General features: G+C 40.8%; 1 protein-coding gene across 1 annotated transcript in view; it reads left to right on the forward strand.

Annotated features, from left to right (window-relative positions):
- Positions 1 to 16,816, forward strand: part of LOC115011025 (MICOS complex subunit mic25a-like) — a 48,438-nt gene that overhangs the window by 26,707 nt on the left and 4,915 nt on the right. The window contains exon 7 of the mRNA XM_029435953.1: positions 6,927 to 6,997. Within this exon, the coding sequence (XP_029291813.1) occupies positions 6,927 to 6,997 (71 nt within the window). The remainder of the gene's footprint in view (positions 1 to 6,926; positions 6,998 to 16,816) is intronic.

Genomic DNA, 16,816 nt, shown 5'->3' on the forward strand with positions numbered 1-16,816 from the left:
TATTCTCTGCGGTTAATCGTTGACATCCATACCCGGTACTATTCAATTTCTTTCTCTATTGTTTTGACAATCCAGAAGTATACTTGTTGGAAAGATCCATCTCCGTCTTTCCATTTCTTATGAAATGTCTTTACAGGAACAATGCAGGAGTAACATTTGTTTGATGTGGGCGTATGTCTTTTGTTAGTTTCACATGCAGCTTTTTCTATCTGCCTAATTCTTCCGTTGCCTTTTTTTCTCTCTTTCGCTAACTGTCTTGTCTTGCTCTTTCACTCTCTCACACACACACACACACACACACACACACACACACACACACACACACACTCCTGTCATGGTAAAGTATAGTTTGAAGCTGGTGGAAATAGAGCGTACAGAAGTAGATAATAATCCTCCTCCAAGTCTGACAGGTTGCTTGACACGCTGTCAGCGGGGGCCTCCACGTAGTGCACCAGAAATATCTGCACACACGCACGATCACACACACAGCTTTACTCCAAATAACGCCAATGGCAGTACCTTTTCCTGGTCAAACAGAGAGGCAGAGGACTTTTATGAGATGGCATGCACGCACACATGCTGTATACACAATGCCACGCACACACATACCGGACATTAACATATACGCACGCACACACTGACAACATCCCGTACCGTATGTGTGTTCCTGACACGATGGCACGTTGGCTGTCTGATCAGAACGCAAGTTATTTCTTTATACCGTATTAAAAACTCTTTTCTGCTGTGTTGGACTTTCTTATGTAAATGAATACACCCTGGGCCCGATGTAGACCGAGTCAAAGTGTAGTGCTTTCATCCTGGGAAAAAGCTATCTTCTCAATATGCTGCAGCAAGGGCTTGGAATCTGCTTATTAGTTAGGCTTGTTAGCAACATTTCCACTGAGGCTGCACCCATCTGGAGATGAAGATATGAGTTTCATAATAAGTTAACATTACTAAACATTGCAGAGTTGTGGCTTCCATTCCAGTCGCCTCATTATTTTTGCCTTAGCAAAAAAAAAAGTGCTTCTATACATTGTGGTAAACACTCTTCAATAACTTTTAATTTGCCTCACACATATTTGTTTGGCTGTAGATTTCATGTTCTTTACTGATTAACATGTCGTATTACTTTTAACCTTTGAGAAGTTCCAGGTGGGTCGGCTTTACTGCATCTGGGCATATCACATACCAGTTAATTTGGCTGCCATGCATTAAAAGAGCATTTTATCTTTTGCAATTACTTACTTTTAAATGTAACTTAAATGTACAGCCTAAACCAGAGATTCCACAGAGATGCTACATAAACTCCTTTTTACACAAAGTCCTCTGTGTGTGCTGAGGGGTCCCAGCTAATGTTGACAGAGTTGTAAGTCAGAACGATTAGCTGACTAGTCTTCCATTAGTGACTTCTGGGACCCCTCAATGTCTACAGTGCAGGAGAAGAACGTACAGTAAGACATACACACCAAAGAGCAATGCTTAAGTAGATGGAAGTACATTTTAGGGACACTGAATATTACACACATATCTCAAAGCTCACACACACAAAAAAAACATTTTGTGGTGTTCAGTGAATGCCTCTTTCAGGTCAGACCAAAAGGTTAGATGAGGTGGGAGCGAGTGTGTGTGGGTTAAAAGACTGCTCCTTTATAGTTGGATCAAAGAGGTGTGTGTGTGTGTGTGTGTGTGTGTGTGTGTGTGTGTGTGTGTGTGTGTGTGTGTGTGTGTGTGTGTGTGTGTGTGTGTGTGTGTGTGTGTGAGAGTGTGTGTGTGAGAGAGAGTGTGTGAGAGAGTGTGTGAGACCCACTTGTAGACCAATGTTTGTGATGTCTACAAAAATGAGGCCTTTTTCTGCTTTGGAAAGTGTCTGGATGTGTTCTTACATTAATGATGTGCATGTTAATGTTATGACACAGACTTTGAGTCGGGATAAAACCACCTTCTGACCAATTGTTGCCTGTGTGAGAGGCTCTCTGTCCTGATTGGGAGCGTGCAGCCCAGTATTACCTCTGACATAATTACATTGTTTTAATGAGCCAACAGCAATAGAAATAAACTGTACAAAATAAATCTACCTAATTACTTTCCAACTTGCCATCGACTCCGAACAAGCACCGAATTTAGGAAATGCAATCTCACAGGGTAGTTGTAAACATGTGTAGACAGCTGGGGAGAATGGCTGCAATCATCATCAGTAGGGAAGCAGAAATCTGTTGGGCTATTGAAGGCTGATGACTGTTAAGTACAGCTGTTGCTACTTTTTTTTAATTTTTTTACAGCTAACAAGCTTGTTGACACTACACATTGGCTAAGTCTTTCATGGCTCTACGCAATTCTGTTAATATTTTGCACGTTTCATTCCATTCCATCGTTAAAAAGTAATGAATATTGGTTTCTCCATCATTACTCATTCTTTTTTCTATGCATTGTACGTGACTTTTCTACCCATTATCTCAAAATATCGACCACCCATCACTGTGATCGTTGTTGCCTGAGTATTGAGATGGAAAGCATGAGGACATACAGAGCCTCTGTGCAGCCATGATGTTGGGAGCACCTTTTCTGAGGCTGGATAGCAGGAGAACTGAGCAAGGTTGACAAAAATGGCTAAGCCACCAAGAGCGGGAAAGGTCTATAGGACGGAGAGTGAGTGAACATAATGAACAAGAAAGGAAATTGGGAAGTGGCAATTAAGAGGCTGCAGGTGGCCTAACAGTTGTAGTCAAAACCCCTAAAACTGAGGGACTCATCTATGCAGCATGGAAAGGAGAGTAAGTTGGAAGATTTGAACAATGGTAGGACCAGAGAAGTAATGGTATGGATGGAGGAAGCTGAGAAGTTGTGTGTTCCATGATGCATTATTTCTAAAGTCCTCTTTTCCCTCCTCATGCCATTAAGGGATTTGGATGTTCAGATTAAAAAATGAGTTTTAGATGTTCACAAATACACATGAGGCAAGATGTACTGTATACACTGGTATTGATGAAATGAGGATGTGTGGGCTACCCTGGACCATGAATACACATGGTTTTATAGACAGAGCTAAGGGTGACATGATAAGGTGGCGATTAAAAAATACGGTAAGATGGAATCAAAATTAAAAAAAAGAATTGTTTGTTAGCCACTATCTTTTGATTGTGTTGTGTGATCCTCTAAAATGCCGGTCAAAGCCAGAAAAATACACTTCATTTTGATTCATTGCTTTCCTTACAATCAATTCTTTATTCATGGCTGTGAATAGTTTTGTCGACGGAGTATATGTTAATGATGTATTCCATCTGTTTTGATACGAGCACTATTAATTAACTAAATTATTGGTAACCTTCCTCCTGTTTAATGATGGTAAATGAGATATCACTGGTACAGGTAGATGTGTGGAATTAATGATGCAGGCGTAAGGGTCGCTCCTAATGACAGCTGATCTGGCATTATTGTAGAACATTGCCGATGTGACACAAACGGTGAAATGACTCCACTTCGTCGCCATTCTTTTCACTGGCAGGTCTGACAGGTCTAATGAGTAGTAGAGCAGGCTGATGTATAGATATGCAAATGTCTGATTAAGGGCATGTCTATGTTAATTTGTGGTAAACTGTCAGTCCTGTGCACATGCGATCAGTTTCACAATGAATGATATTTATACATAAGAAACATGCGTACACACAAAAAACACACATATTGTTGTTCAGACTAGGAGCATTTGCAGATATCAAATGAGTAATATAGGTAATCTTTTCATAATGAGAACGCACCAATGAGGTTACTTAGACACAGTCTCAAAAGTCTTCCCTCAGAAGAGTGGATAAGTCATAGGGTCTTATTTTTGTGGCGGCACAGCAACCGGGGCAAGCAGTGCTTCCCCTTTGTTGGTTTTTCCTGACCTTGACGTTGGCTTTGCACTACTGTGTGGTATTTCGGTGCCACAGGTGGGAGGTTCATTCAAATGAGGCAGCTCAAAGCGACTTGTTGGTGTTTTCGTGGAAAATGTGCCTAAGATAGATATCTCAGAACCACGCACCAGAGCGCAGTGCCATTACGTTCTGCTGTCTTCTGTGTTTTTCCAGATTAAATCACATGCAAATTACACCAGGCTGCAAAAAAAATAAGCGCACACACTTATACATAAAGGGAGTATTACAGGTTCTCATTAATCCTGTGCTTCACAGCCTTCCTTTCAACTTCTTAAATCATTTCAGCATTTCTTCTTTTATTCTTGAAATGCTTTATGAAGCGAATCCTCCTCTGTCCCTTTTTAGATACAATGTAACCATTTGCAACGTGAAATACAGCAGAATTATGACTGAAATAGCATTGGAATGATGCGATCGTAGAAACGGCTTCACCAGTTCACTATTTGTTTATTTAACTGTTAAAAACCCCAGACCATCTGTCTTTTAGCTGCAGATGTTTGGTGTTGTGTGTTCACATAGTGCCGCTCTGCATCATTATGATGGATTCTTCTTCTCTTCTTGGCAAGACACTCACTGCATAGCGCTCAAGTGATTGGATTGGCCAGGCGTCCATTCTTGCGCGAGCTACAGGTAAGCCGATTTGTTCAGGTTCTATGCCCCGACCAATGGGCTGTCCTGACCCGAAGCAATCCAGGTAAATGTCTAACCTCAACCAGCTAAGCAGGTCGGTTCTTGCCAAGAAAAGCAGTGGGATTTATAATTAAGAAAATAAATAATCCACACAACCGCATTCATTTCCTGGAGAAGCCGATTCTTCATCTGTTGAGCTATTATTGTCATCCGTCACTGTGATTGACACAGTTGTGTTTTCAGAGTGATGATTGTTATGAATTACTACATCCTCAGATCTATATTCAACCAGCCCTTGGTGCACATACATGAACCAAAATAGCAGGTGCTCTTGGAGACACCCACGCCTAAGACCTGCCACTATGTCAATGTCTTTGCACTCAGTGCAGCTCTTTTCTTCATGTGCACTTCCACCACTAAGACTGAATGGTGTGACCTAAAGTCTCGTCTGTCTAAATGAGTTCTCAGTGGTAGCCATCCCATTTGAATTATTCACATCCCAGTCACAAACCATAATGTGGTTCAGAGTTGTCTGTGTTGTGTAACTATGCCTGTTAGACACTTAGCAAGAAAACTAGCCATAATTTAGAAGTCGTGGCATGACCAGGCCTGCTGCCGGGGCCTGACACTTGCCAGTTGTGTTCACTCGCTCAGCACTCATTGCTTTGCCCAACACTTTGTGAAAATTGAAATGTTCTTCCAGCCATCATAAGCCATGCGTAGTTTTGTGTTGTGTAATCCCTTTTTTTTTTCATACATCAAATTCAGATTTAACAGTCACTGTCCGAGACCAATCCGCTCTTTAGTAGTCAGGGCAAACACAAATCTGTCCCCTCTCTCTCTATTCTATTGCCTCTTACCATCATGCCTACTGCTGCTTCTCTTCCTTTTATTCTCCTCTTACCTCCTGTCTAGCTTTTACTCTCCTTCCATCCCCAGCTGGTACAGTTTGCTGGTTAAATATTTGGGAGTGGCGGGTGGAACATGGTGCTGGGAGGCCTAAGCTAGGAGGATCAGTAGAGGAAAGGCTGCAGTTGTTGCGGATTAGCTGCTTGTTTTATCATAATAACACTCCCTGCTTGCTTGGGGTTTGGTGCTCACCGGGCAAGCTGCAAAGTCAGTATTCACAATTTCTTAAACAATGTTACGAGTAATGCAAGTCGTTACTGCTGAGCTTTAGTGTTTTCCAGAAGAGGCTGGAATCATAAAGCTTTCCTGTGGTTGAAAATACAACTTCATAACTTTTCCTAGATACCGTAAGTTTGTTGTTTCTGTGGCCCGGGGTCTCCTGTGGGCTTCATCTTACAGTAGAGGGAATATTCAGGTTAAATCACAGGTGGAATTCAGAGTTGCAGCTTGAACTCATAAGGGGGTGTATCTTTAAAGTCCGGAAGGCACAAAGTGGAAAATAGAAAGACAAGGGAGAAAAGCAATCTGCTACAGAAGAGGGAAAGAGAAAAATGTAGTGCAGTACAGGACATACATTATTTGCTCATATATGGGGACATTCTCAAGTGTAAACCTATGGAATATGAGTTTAGGAAAGAAGGGATATTTGATTTAAAAGGAGGGACACTTTTACATTTTTTGTAGTTTTTGGTAAGTTAGGTGTATACGCAGGGGGTCTACATTAATGAGATGCTTTTAAAAATCATGAAATAAATGAGTTTCCAGGAAGTCAACTTTTATTTGGGAAATGTGCTTACTCGCTTTCTTGCCGAGAGTTAGACGACTCCATAGTCCTTTAACTATGACGCTAGTGCCAGCAGCTGATTAGCTTAGCTTAGCTTAGCGTAAAGACTAGAAACAGCTAACCAGGCTGTCAAAAGGTTTTTAAAAAGCCTACCTGCACATCTGGAGGTGTTCTATCTCTTTAGTTTAACCCATACAGAAATTGTTAAAATATTTAGACAGAATTTTCTCGCAAAGGACTCGTATTTGTAACATCTGTGATTTCAAATTGTTGACTCATTGCTTCAAATGATTAATATATTCCTTAAATATTGTTTATTTCAAAGGTGATTATATCTTTTTATATCCAGTTATATTTGGCAAACATGTCTTTAAAAAAAAATAAAACTCCTTTTTTCGTTTAATCTCAGCAAACCAGGAAAAAGACAAAGAGACAACATTTGTGCTTGTAACAGCTAGTAACCCATTTTTCCTTTTACACCTGTTGCATCTCAGGTGTTGTATTTATGGGCACACAACTGGATAATGAGGTGTGAAGCTGCTACCCCAAATCTGATTGTGAAAATGTGAATATACGACACTGTGAATAAATGTTTCATGAAAAGAAGACACACTTAAGCACAAATTAAGAAACAAAAAATATTGCTCCACTAACGCTTCCTGTTTATGTCTTCCCGTGTTGTCCTTTAGAATTCTGAAAGATACGTACAGAGCAAGGACGAATTCCACCAAGCTGCCTCCAAGACGGAAGCAATCGTGAGGTAAGAAACATGCACACATTCACAAACTAATTTGCGGTTCCAAAGGTACAAAGATATTATACCCTGGAGCCTCTGAAACACACACACCAACTTACACGTACTTGAGCGTGCACACAGCGGAATAATAAGCAGCGATAGATAGCGATCTGTTCTTTTCCTCCTTTTTTAACCAGTTAACTTCCTACATTCTCTGGAGCACACCTGACTAATGTGATAAGTCTTTTAATTGGCTGCTTTAATTAAGCCGAATTTAACAATACCCTATTTCCCCAGCCTCGCTTCTCACCATGGACTTGTAATGAGCCACAGCCAGGGGAAAGGTAGCTGATTATTGCCACTGCAGTCTGTAAAACAGCCGGGTCTAGACTTGCTGCTAAAGTTTGTGTCACACCATTATCAGGGTTTTATAATAACAAGAGTTTTAGCTTGTTAGTGAGGTTTCTCTGTGTTTTTCTAATGTTGGCATGATGTTTTTCTGATAGTTTTTTTGCATTCTTAACAACAACAAGAAGGGCACTTGGAGGGCGCAGACCTTAAAATTATGCGTGCATCTTCCCCATGATTTCGGATCGGCTCCAAAATGTAATGGGTTTTTCCTTTGTCCAGGTTACAACCTACCACCAAGTTTAATGAAAATTCTGCTTGTATTTTTTCCGTAATCCTCCTGAGAAACAGGCAAACAAACCAACTAACCGAACCAAAAACATAACATGCTTTGCGACAAGGTAATAAGAACATCATATTCGACAAAAAAGAAGCCTGCAGGGCAAGAAGCAAGCAGTCAGAAGATCGTACAAATTTTAAACAAACCCTCAGGTGAACCAAATGTATTTGGAAGTGAAAAAGACGGAACAATTATTACCAAAACAGATGTTGTAAAGGTCCATGGCAGCTTACAGACCGACAACTTGGTTTAGCTTTGTATCTTGATCTACCCAAAGCTCATAGGTTAAAGTTGTTAGTTTGTTCATGCTTACACTGTGCCGATCGGTCTTCCATTTACCCTCATTTGTGAAGAAAACCACAAGATACTTGAACTCCTTTTTAGTTTTCATCACCAAATAAAGTGGTTCAGATAATCTGCCTAAACTGTTGGCTTGTTTACAACCTGTCTCATTGGCTGACAGTTTGTGTTTCTTGGCTTGTCGGAGTTCTTTCCAGCAATGTCACCATGTTCCCAAAACTCAGAAATGACTTTCAGAAGTACAGTGCTTTTATATTCAACTAAAATGATGGCCAAAACTGCAAAACCCAAGTTTGTGAATAACCAGAATTATTATTTATAAATCTACATTGTGTATAATAAATGTCATCTCTGCGGGTTGGATGCGTTGAGCAAATGAGAAAGATAATAAATAACACAGAAGCCACATGTAGAGCACTGTTAGTGTACTGCTACCAGTAGCTGACAGCAGCCCGGAGATGTACTGGTACATGTACTGCTGGTAAAGTACAAGCACGATCAGTCAATTCTACCTGGGTGACTCAAAACCTCCTATTCTCAGCAGAATGGAGGACCACCTGCTACACATTCACACCCTGCACTTCAGTTTTAAACCTGACAACTACAAGAAGCGGTTTTGTGCTTGCCCCTCCCCCCCTACTCCCTCACACTCTCATACATAGACAACTCATGGTGTGCCAGCCATGTAGTTAATACACCCTTTCCATGGTAATCTGGAGTGACTGAACGCTGTTATCAGCAGTTTAGGAATACGAGACCTTCATTAAAGAAAGATTATGAGCAACGCCAACATGTTTTTGATCTTTGCTGATGCTCTAGACAAGGTGATTTTACCTCTGGGCGATACTGTACTGTAATACCAATAATCCTCTGCTCGTTGGGAGGTTGTCTGTGTGGAGGGGGGAAGGAGGGTATTCTAAATCCACAAGCGTTTTATCAGAGAAGATAAAACGATCCGAGCTTCCTGTATGGCACTACCTTTATGGACAATCATACACTGCTTTTACAAGCTTTAAAGCGTGGATTAGGCTCTCATTCATTCTGTAATCTCGTCTAACCCTAACCTCCGGGGAATTCAGTAGTGCTGCTTTAATGAGTGGATGAAGGTGTGAGGATAAGAGTGTGTCTGTGTGTATGGTGTCAAATTATATAAAATGGCCTGTATACCTCAGTGGCTACAACATGGTTTACTTCAATAGAACTGAGCCCTTGTTCATTTTATAACACCTGTGCATTTCCTACCATGACAAGTATAGGGAATAAAACTGCCTATACCATTAATAAAAGTGTCCGCTACAGCAGCGGTCCCCAACCTTTTTTATGCCACGGACCGGTTTCATGTAAGACAATATGTTCACGGACCGATGTCAATGGTAAAAGGTTTCTTCTCTTAGCGACATAGTTAGTCACTAAGTATGATGCTCAGTGCACTCGCATGTGTTGATGTGGTGACCATCAGTAATTGTTTATGTCCTTCTTGTTCATGTTTTTTTCTTTCAAAAAACTCCAAGGGCTTGTCTTTTAACGCCGGGTGCCGGCGAAGCCGTTATGAAGGCGTTGTTGCCTCATTTGCGAGCATGAATATTATGCAGAGCGATGCATGAGAATCACCTGTAGCGATAAACATGTATTTTAAGTAGGACTCCTGATGTTGTCTTTTAAATGTCTCTTCATTGGGTCTTTTCCCTTTTTGACATTTGTTTTCCACTCATTGTTGCTTGTGGGCTTATTTTTTTTTAAAGTAAAGTATCATGTGACAGACGAGCGTCTTGACATGTGTCAAGAGACACAGACGCACAGACAGATGTATTCGGTGATTTTTCAAAATAAAATATTTTTTATTCAATCTTTCTGTGTGGCCCGGTACCAATTGACCCACGGATGACACCGCGGACCGGTGGTTGGGGACCACACAGGACTTTCTACCAAAAAGGGAAATGATTCTGCCGTGCTGTTGTGGTGTGCATTTAAGTTTGTTTGTTTTGTCACTTCTAAATATACATAGATAAACAAATAAATGGCTGATTCGACTTTCAGGGGGCTGCCCTGATGTAGGTTTTTGGTAGTTAGTTTGTACCACTACCCAAACTTCGCTTTAGTGGACGATCTAAGCTTCCTGTTAGTTCAGCAAACTGAACCTCTTTTCGGCTCTCTGATGAGTTTTTGTAATATGGCGGGGAAGGGCGCATGTGGCCTGTGTTGCTGGTTTCTCTACTCGCCTGTCAGTGTTGTGACATTACCACAAGAAAACCATCCTTATGTGACCCGAACTGATGTCCACCTTACATTTAATGTATAGCAGGAAAGATTACAATAGTTCTAGTGTGAATTTTCCCTTTATCCTCATGTTCAAATCCACTGTAAATCCACTGAATAAAGCTGATGCATGCCCCCGGACCGTTTTAGGTAGTTTGCATCTTTGTAACCTTTTTCAACCCTGATGAGTTTGCACCCCTGTAGTTGCATTGATTATGATTAAAATGCATCCTGTCCTCAGAGAGTTGGACTGAATGCATCACCGTCTCTTCACCTCAGCTGTGTAAACTCTTATTATTGCTAGCTCTCGCACTATTCTGCAAACCTCCAATCAACTATTCATCTACTCACCTACTATTGTTCATGTACTTTTTAGATAAGTAAGAATGTAGATGTTATAAGCAGTTAATAGCCTTTCGCCTGTCTTCTTCTACCCAAAGCTGTTTGAGAAAAAAGTCCATGACATGTTTATATGCAGAACAGGGTTCTGATCTTGATGCGTCTCGATCAATTTAGCTCGTAGATACAGCGGCCTCACTCATGGCATTTGCTGTTTGAGATAGCACCTATGCTCTTTTTCAATTTTTCTGTGATGTTGGGAGGTGGTCTTAATTTCAATGGAGGTGTTTGGCCTTTGCTACAGACCACTGGAGGGAACGCTGCATCGTATCAACTTAGATAGCAGCACTCCAAAAGTAGTCCATCCAGGATACTTATAGTCAGTGAATCAGGCTAAAGAGGTGTAGCAGATATCTTCATTTTAGTTTGGTACTGACTTCAAGTGTTTGCCTAAAGACAAGTGAAATTGGGTGAGCTTCTGATGTATCCATCGGGCTTTGATTAGTGTGGGAATCGTCTTAAATGTTATTCAATATGCAGAGAGTCTGATATAGTGTCATTGATAGAGAGGCAGATTTTGGACATTTGTGAACACTTTAAATCAGTTATGTATTTGAAAACAACTGACAGTGCCATGTTCTAACCTTTTCAGATGCCAACAGTGTGGCGTAATCTGTGAGAAACTTCAGTGCACAGCCTTAGAACAAAGCTACCGTAAAATATGATGTGGGTGACTCTAACATGCCCCCCCCCCCCCCCCCCCCACCACCTCTGGCCACTGTGTCATTTTGTGTTCTGTATAAGTAAATTGTATACGTGCCTGTATGTGTGTGATGCGTTAATCCACAATTTAATCCTTGGAGCAAAAAGGGGGCTTTGGCAGCCAGCATTCTGGGGTTTGAGGGGAACCCGAGAGCACAGGGCCAGCGTGTCCTGTAGCATTCTGAAATGTTAAACACAATGGAGCATGATGAAAACAGCCTAAATAACATCCCTATTATTCTCTCTCCCCCTCTCTGTTTGCATTGCTTTCTTTGTCCAAACCTCCAAATTTGCCAGCACACATCGATTGTTTCCCCTTGCTGTAGAAGTTCTAAACAAAGGTTCTGCATGAGATGAATTTGCTTTGCTTATCAGATTGCTGACATTATTTCTTACATACAGTAGATACATGCCAATAGCATGCCCAACAAATGATGCCATGAAAATGAAATACCAGAAAATAAATTAAATGAATATTTAAAAAATACATACATTTTCCCCCTTGTGTTTGGAAGGGGGAAACACAAAACACGGGTCAATAGCATATGTCCTTTTGGTCCACTGCAGTACATTGTGACTGTCCAATACGTAATGTCCACTCACTGTTTATTCACAGCTTGTGAAATAACTAGGGCAATATAATAATAATTTCGATTAATTAATCACAGAAAGAATAACGCAGATTAATCGCGCTCCTAGATGCCCCTGACTATTGCTCAGACAGTACGAAGCTCCGAGAGCCCCCCCCGTTAGAAAGCACGGAGCTCTCACACCAAATATTGTTATATGCGATTAATCGCGATTAATTAATCACAGCGCTTGTAATTAATTAGATTAATTTCTTTAATCGCTTGACAGCCCTAGCAATAACACAAATCAATACATGCGAACATATAGTGTACGTGCAGTACATGCCAACTGCAAGAGAAAGACATGTAGATATATATAAAAGATACAAAGCTAATTAATTTTAAGCGTGAATAATAAACCATTTATTAAATGATAATAATACTTCTAGTTGACCTTGTCCCCAAATCCGAACACCCTCCCATCCCAATGCTTCCCCTTACGCCAACTCCAGATGTCCTTCTCGATCAACACTATTGTACAATCGTATATTCCTCCCGTCTCACTGGGATCCTTTAGGAACCTCATGTTCTGCCAGGTTAGTGATTGATTGGAAATGTGACTTCAATCAGACTCTTTGCATCATTAAAACTGGATTAAGCATACAGCTGTAATCTTCAATCACAGCACCTGAGATGACTCAATGTCTAACACACACGTCCACACTAATAGGTCTCCCATTAATATTGTACATTTGAACACCATAAAGCCCCAGTGGTGGCTGGTGATAAATGACACGTTCCTGGTTAGGACTAAAGGTACTGAAAGTCAAACTGACATTGAGTCTTGTCGCCAGATATTTCTGCATTAGTTCAGCTCAGCTATTTAGATTTATGACTGCTGGGGCTTCATATGTGTGCCCTCTATTGATCGGCTGCCACTGTGGTAGCAGGCTGTTCTGGAACTAGTCTACATTGAGATTGCTCTACATAACTGATGATCACTTAGCGAAGACATTTTGCATTTGCTAGCTTGACAGGCATTACCTAGCTGTGGAACTACAGATAGAGTAAAAGAGACATGAGGATGGAAACAGTTGTCTTTTTAGTCTAGATACATTTTGTGTGTTAGAGAGTGAGAGACCGCCTCCTCTTCAGAGTTGAAAGTATTAGAATGAGAGCGAGACGAAGACGGACAAGGCAGTTACCTGCGTCAAACCGCTCAGGTCGGTATCCGAGGCATTTTAACAAGGCCAGCTGTCTGTTACAGTGGTAGTCGAACTAGCCGGCCTTTGTCAGATCCTCCCAGCCTGTGTCAGATGATACCAGCCTATGGAGATCACTCAGCGATAAGGCTGGAAACATTGACAAGCAAAGTCCAGAGTCCAAGTTAAAAGGCAGGCTACTTGGCCATTGTTATGGTGCTGGAGGAGAAAAGCCAACTGAAAACATGGTGTGTATTTCACTGAAACTACATCCGGATATATTTTTGAACAAGTACATTTCTCGACACTGAATTTTCAACTGGCTGTTTATGCATAACAGTTTTACAGCAGCCCGATAAAAAAGTGGGTAAAGGAGTTAAAGCAGGTACGCCATTGAGGTTTTCAAATGGACTCAAGTGGTGAAATGAATCCCACAGCACATCCGAATGGATCCACACCATGCTTTACTTTACAGCTGTCAGGAGTGTATGCTTATTACAAGGTTAATAATGACTCAGAGGCTCAGACTTGCCAAACATCATATTGCACTTTGTGGTGAGATCTCGCAGCACACGTCGGATCTTTAGGCAAACAACTGCACTGCAGAGCTTTAAAGAAATCCGAGCAATAACAGTACAACGTTTGGCTCCATGTAGTTGTGCTCGCTGGATTGGCCTATAAGCCAAAAGGTAACTTTTATTTACTGTGTATGGAAGTCCTTTGTCCACTGGAGAATAATTGAGCATTTCATTAGGGATGCAACATATTCTGGCATATTCAGTTTATGAGGTACATCCATTGAAAGCTCTGATCATTACTGCTTTGCTGTCATGAAGGTAAGAAGACAGCTTTAGAGAGGGATTTGTAAAATGTGGAGAATGGTGGAAATCAATATTAGAGTATTTGCTATAATTTATACTCTCTGAAGGCAAAAAAAGAAGTCACAAAACATGGGTTTGCCTTTGAGCGAGAACATTTTCAGCACCAGAACAATGTTTTAACGGTATGAAAACAACAGCAAATGTCAAGTTTTAGTGTCAATCTTTCAGAATCAAAGAGTAAAGGCACTATCGGAGCAACACTTTAGTATTTCTCATTCAACAATCCTTCAGGGAGCTTGAGTTATAGCTCCAATCGAACAGAATGCATTACAGCCACAAGACATTTTGAGGAAGTGGCACGAATACAAACTCCAATATTCTGGCTGCAGTACTTTAGGCTTCACTGGCTTCACTTGCATGTACTGTGCTTCCAAACTGAATGATCACATGTGTGTTGCCAGTTTATCACAAAACAACTAACCGCTGACCTCTAGTCTAAGTCTTTTAAGTTAAACCGAATACTGAGTGTGGCTCGACAGTGGATACGTGCACACGTGGTGAGCTCATCAGTGAACGATAGATGGCAGCCTTGCCTTCAGTTTACACACACACACACACACACACACACACACACACACACACACACACACACACACACACACACACACACACACACACACACACACGCCGTGTCCTACAGTATAATGCTCACTGAGCTATGATTGTTATTTTACTTCACACCTGAAACATTCACGCTTAAAATTGAAACCTGCACAAAGATAGAAAAGAGAATATTTGAATCAGAATTAAAATAATTTTACCTCAAGAGAAAAAATAATATTCATCCAAAGCTGATTAACGCTAAAGTTATTATCCATTCCAAAACTACTCAGACATGCACACACAGCAACTGAGAGGCAACAGGCAGTCGACTAATCACACAAGGTTAAATTCCACGAAGAAATGAATTAGAATAAAACCTTGACTTGTAATTAGGAATTAATCTAAATTGAATAGAATTTTTCTCAAGCATGCAATGTTTTTTGTTTTTGTTTTTTTCTGATCACATCCCTTATTACTAATCACACATTATTCATATTGACCTAACAGCACTGGAATGGTGCATTGGGCTGCCAAAGGAGGAGAGGATAGAGCGAAGGAGGGTAGTAATGGAGGAGATGGAGAAAGAAGGAATGTGGAGTAAAGGGAAAAAGGGGGCAGGAGCAGGATGTGGAGGGCGGAGAGGATATGAAAGCAACTTAAAGCAGTGAGCAGAAGGAGTAAAGGTGTAAATGAAGGGCAGAAGAAAATAAGAATGTGTAAATGAGTCCATAGATATAAGATTAAACCATAGAGCAGAATGCAGAGGACAGGTGGTAAGAAAGGAATAAAGATGATGCTGACGGGGAAGAGGAGCAATATTGGTTCTAAAAAGAGAGAAGAAGGCACAAAGGAAGGGAGGTGTGGACAACAGGAAAGGTGGGATGTAATATAAGACAAACAGAAGACAAAGGAAGAACAGAATATAGTAAGAGGAAGACAACCAAGACAGAAAAGAAGGTGCATAAGAAGGAGAAGGAGGAGCAGAAGAAAAAGGAAGTGCAGAAGAGAAGGAAGGAGGTGCAAGAGATTTGAAACAAGGTGCAGAATGTAAGAATGGGAAATGGGAGGCAAAAAGAGAGGAGAGGAAATCATTAGGACATGCTATGTCTAATAATAATAATAATAATAATAATAATAATTCCTTAATCTAACATGCAAACATTTTACAAGCTCCTCTCATAGTAAAAAGTTAAGTTACCTAAATGAATATTGTTACATTTTGGCCAACATTTCTGAGCAGCAAAACATCCTAAATGAACACTCTTTAAATGTCATGGAAATGTTTCTACTTTGTAGAATCTATGCATATTCATTAGAGCTACTCAAAAGAAACCTAAAAGAAAAATATATTCAGCAAAACAACATTGACAAAGGAGTGGCAAAAGTGAGGGGCACTGAGAGAAATTAAGTACTTTACCTCAACTACAATGTTTAGGAACGACAAAGTGTAGTCTGAGTAGTAGCATATAGCGGACCCTGTTCTTCCTGTTTGTGATAGGAATGGAGAGATAGGAGAAGACAAGTGCATGAGTGTAAGGATACACGATGAGGACGAGTGAAGGAGTGTGGGGATACAAGATGAGGAGAAGGGGATGTGTGCCCTCAGTCAATTGAAAAGCTGTCAGGGTGCAGGTGCATACAAGCTACACGCAAGAGATAAGAAGCATCTCTGTCTCTCTAGCTGTTTTCTTCTTCACCTCTCCTACCCTCTTTCTCCCTTGTTATCATCCCTCTTTTTCTCTTTACTTCACCACTGCACCAGCATTAATCAATCCGGTAAAAGTAAAGCAGTCTATTCAGGAATTCTGACCCTCTGAACATGTCAAATGCCATTTCCTGCCTCAATAGATAAGGGTTGACCTGTTTACTTATCCGTCTCTTGTTCTCCCTTCAAAGCATCACGCTTCTTTAGGGACAATGAGAATCATTGCTCACTTCTTTCTCTGTACACCAGGGATTCAACTTATTTCTCATCATAGGAGCTATCCTAGTGTGTTTAAGCAAATGATTGTCACGTTTCAAAACAAACGCTGAATATGTACATTTCTTTGCGCTGGATTCAAGCTAATGGGGAAGCTCTAAAGGAGAAGTTATTAGACATTTGGGACATCATCCATTTCATTTTTTCTTTCAAGAGAAACAGGCTAACTGTTCCTCCCTTCTTCCAGTCTTTATGCTAAGACGTAGGCTTAAACTACGAGAGTTTTGGTTTAATTTATCCCAGATTCACCCTCTCTACAATCGGAGGAGAAACCTGTTCTGGAACCTTGTTCGATACCGATGTTCGGCCCGGATTATCTGGG

The sequence above is a fragment of the Cottoperca gobio genome, chromosome 7, assembly GCF_900634415.1.
Source record: "Cottoperca gobio chromosome 7, fCotGob3.1, whole genome shotgun sequence".
NCBI lineage: Eukaryota > Metazoa > Chordata > Actinopteri > Perciformes > Bovichtidae > Cottoperca > Cottoperca gobio.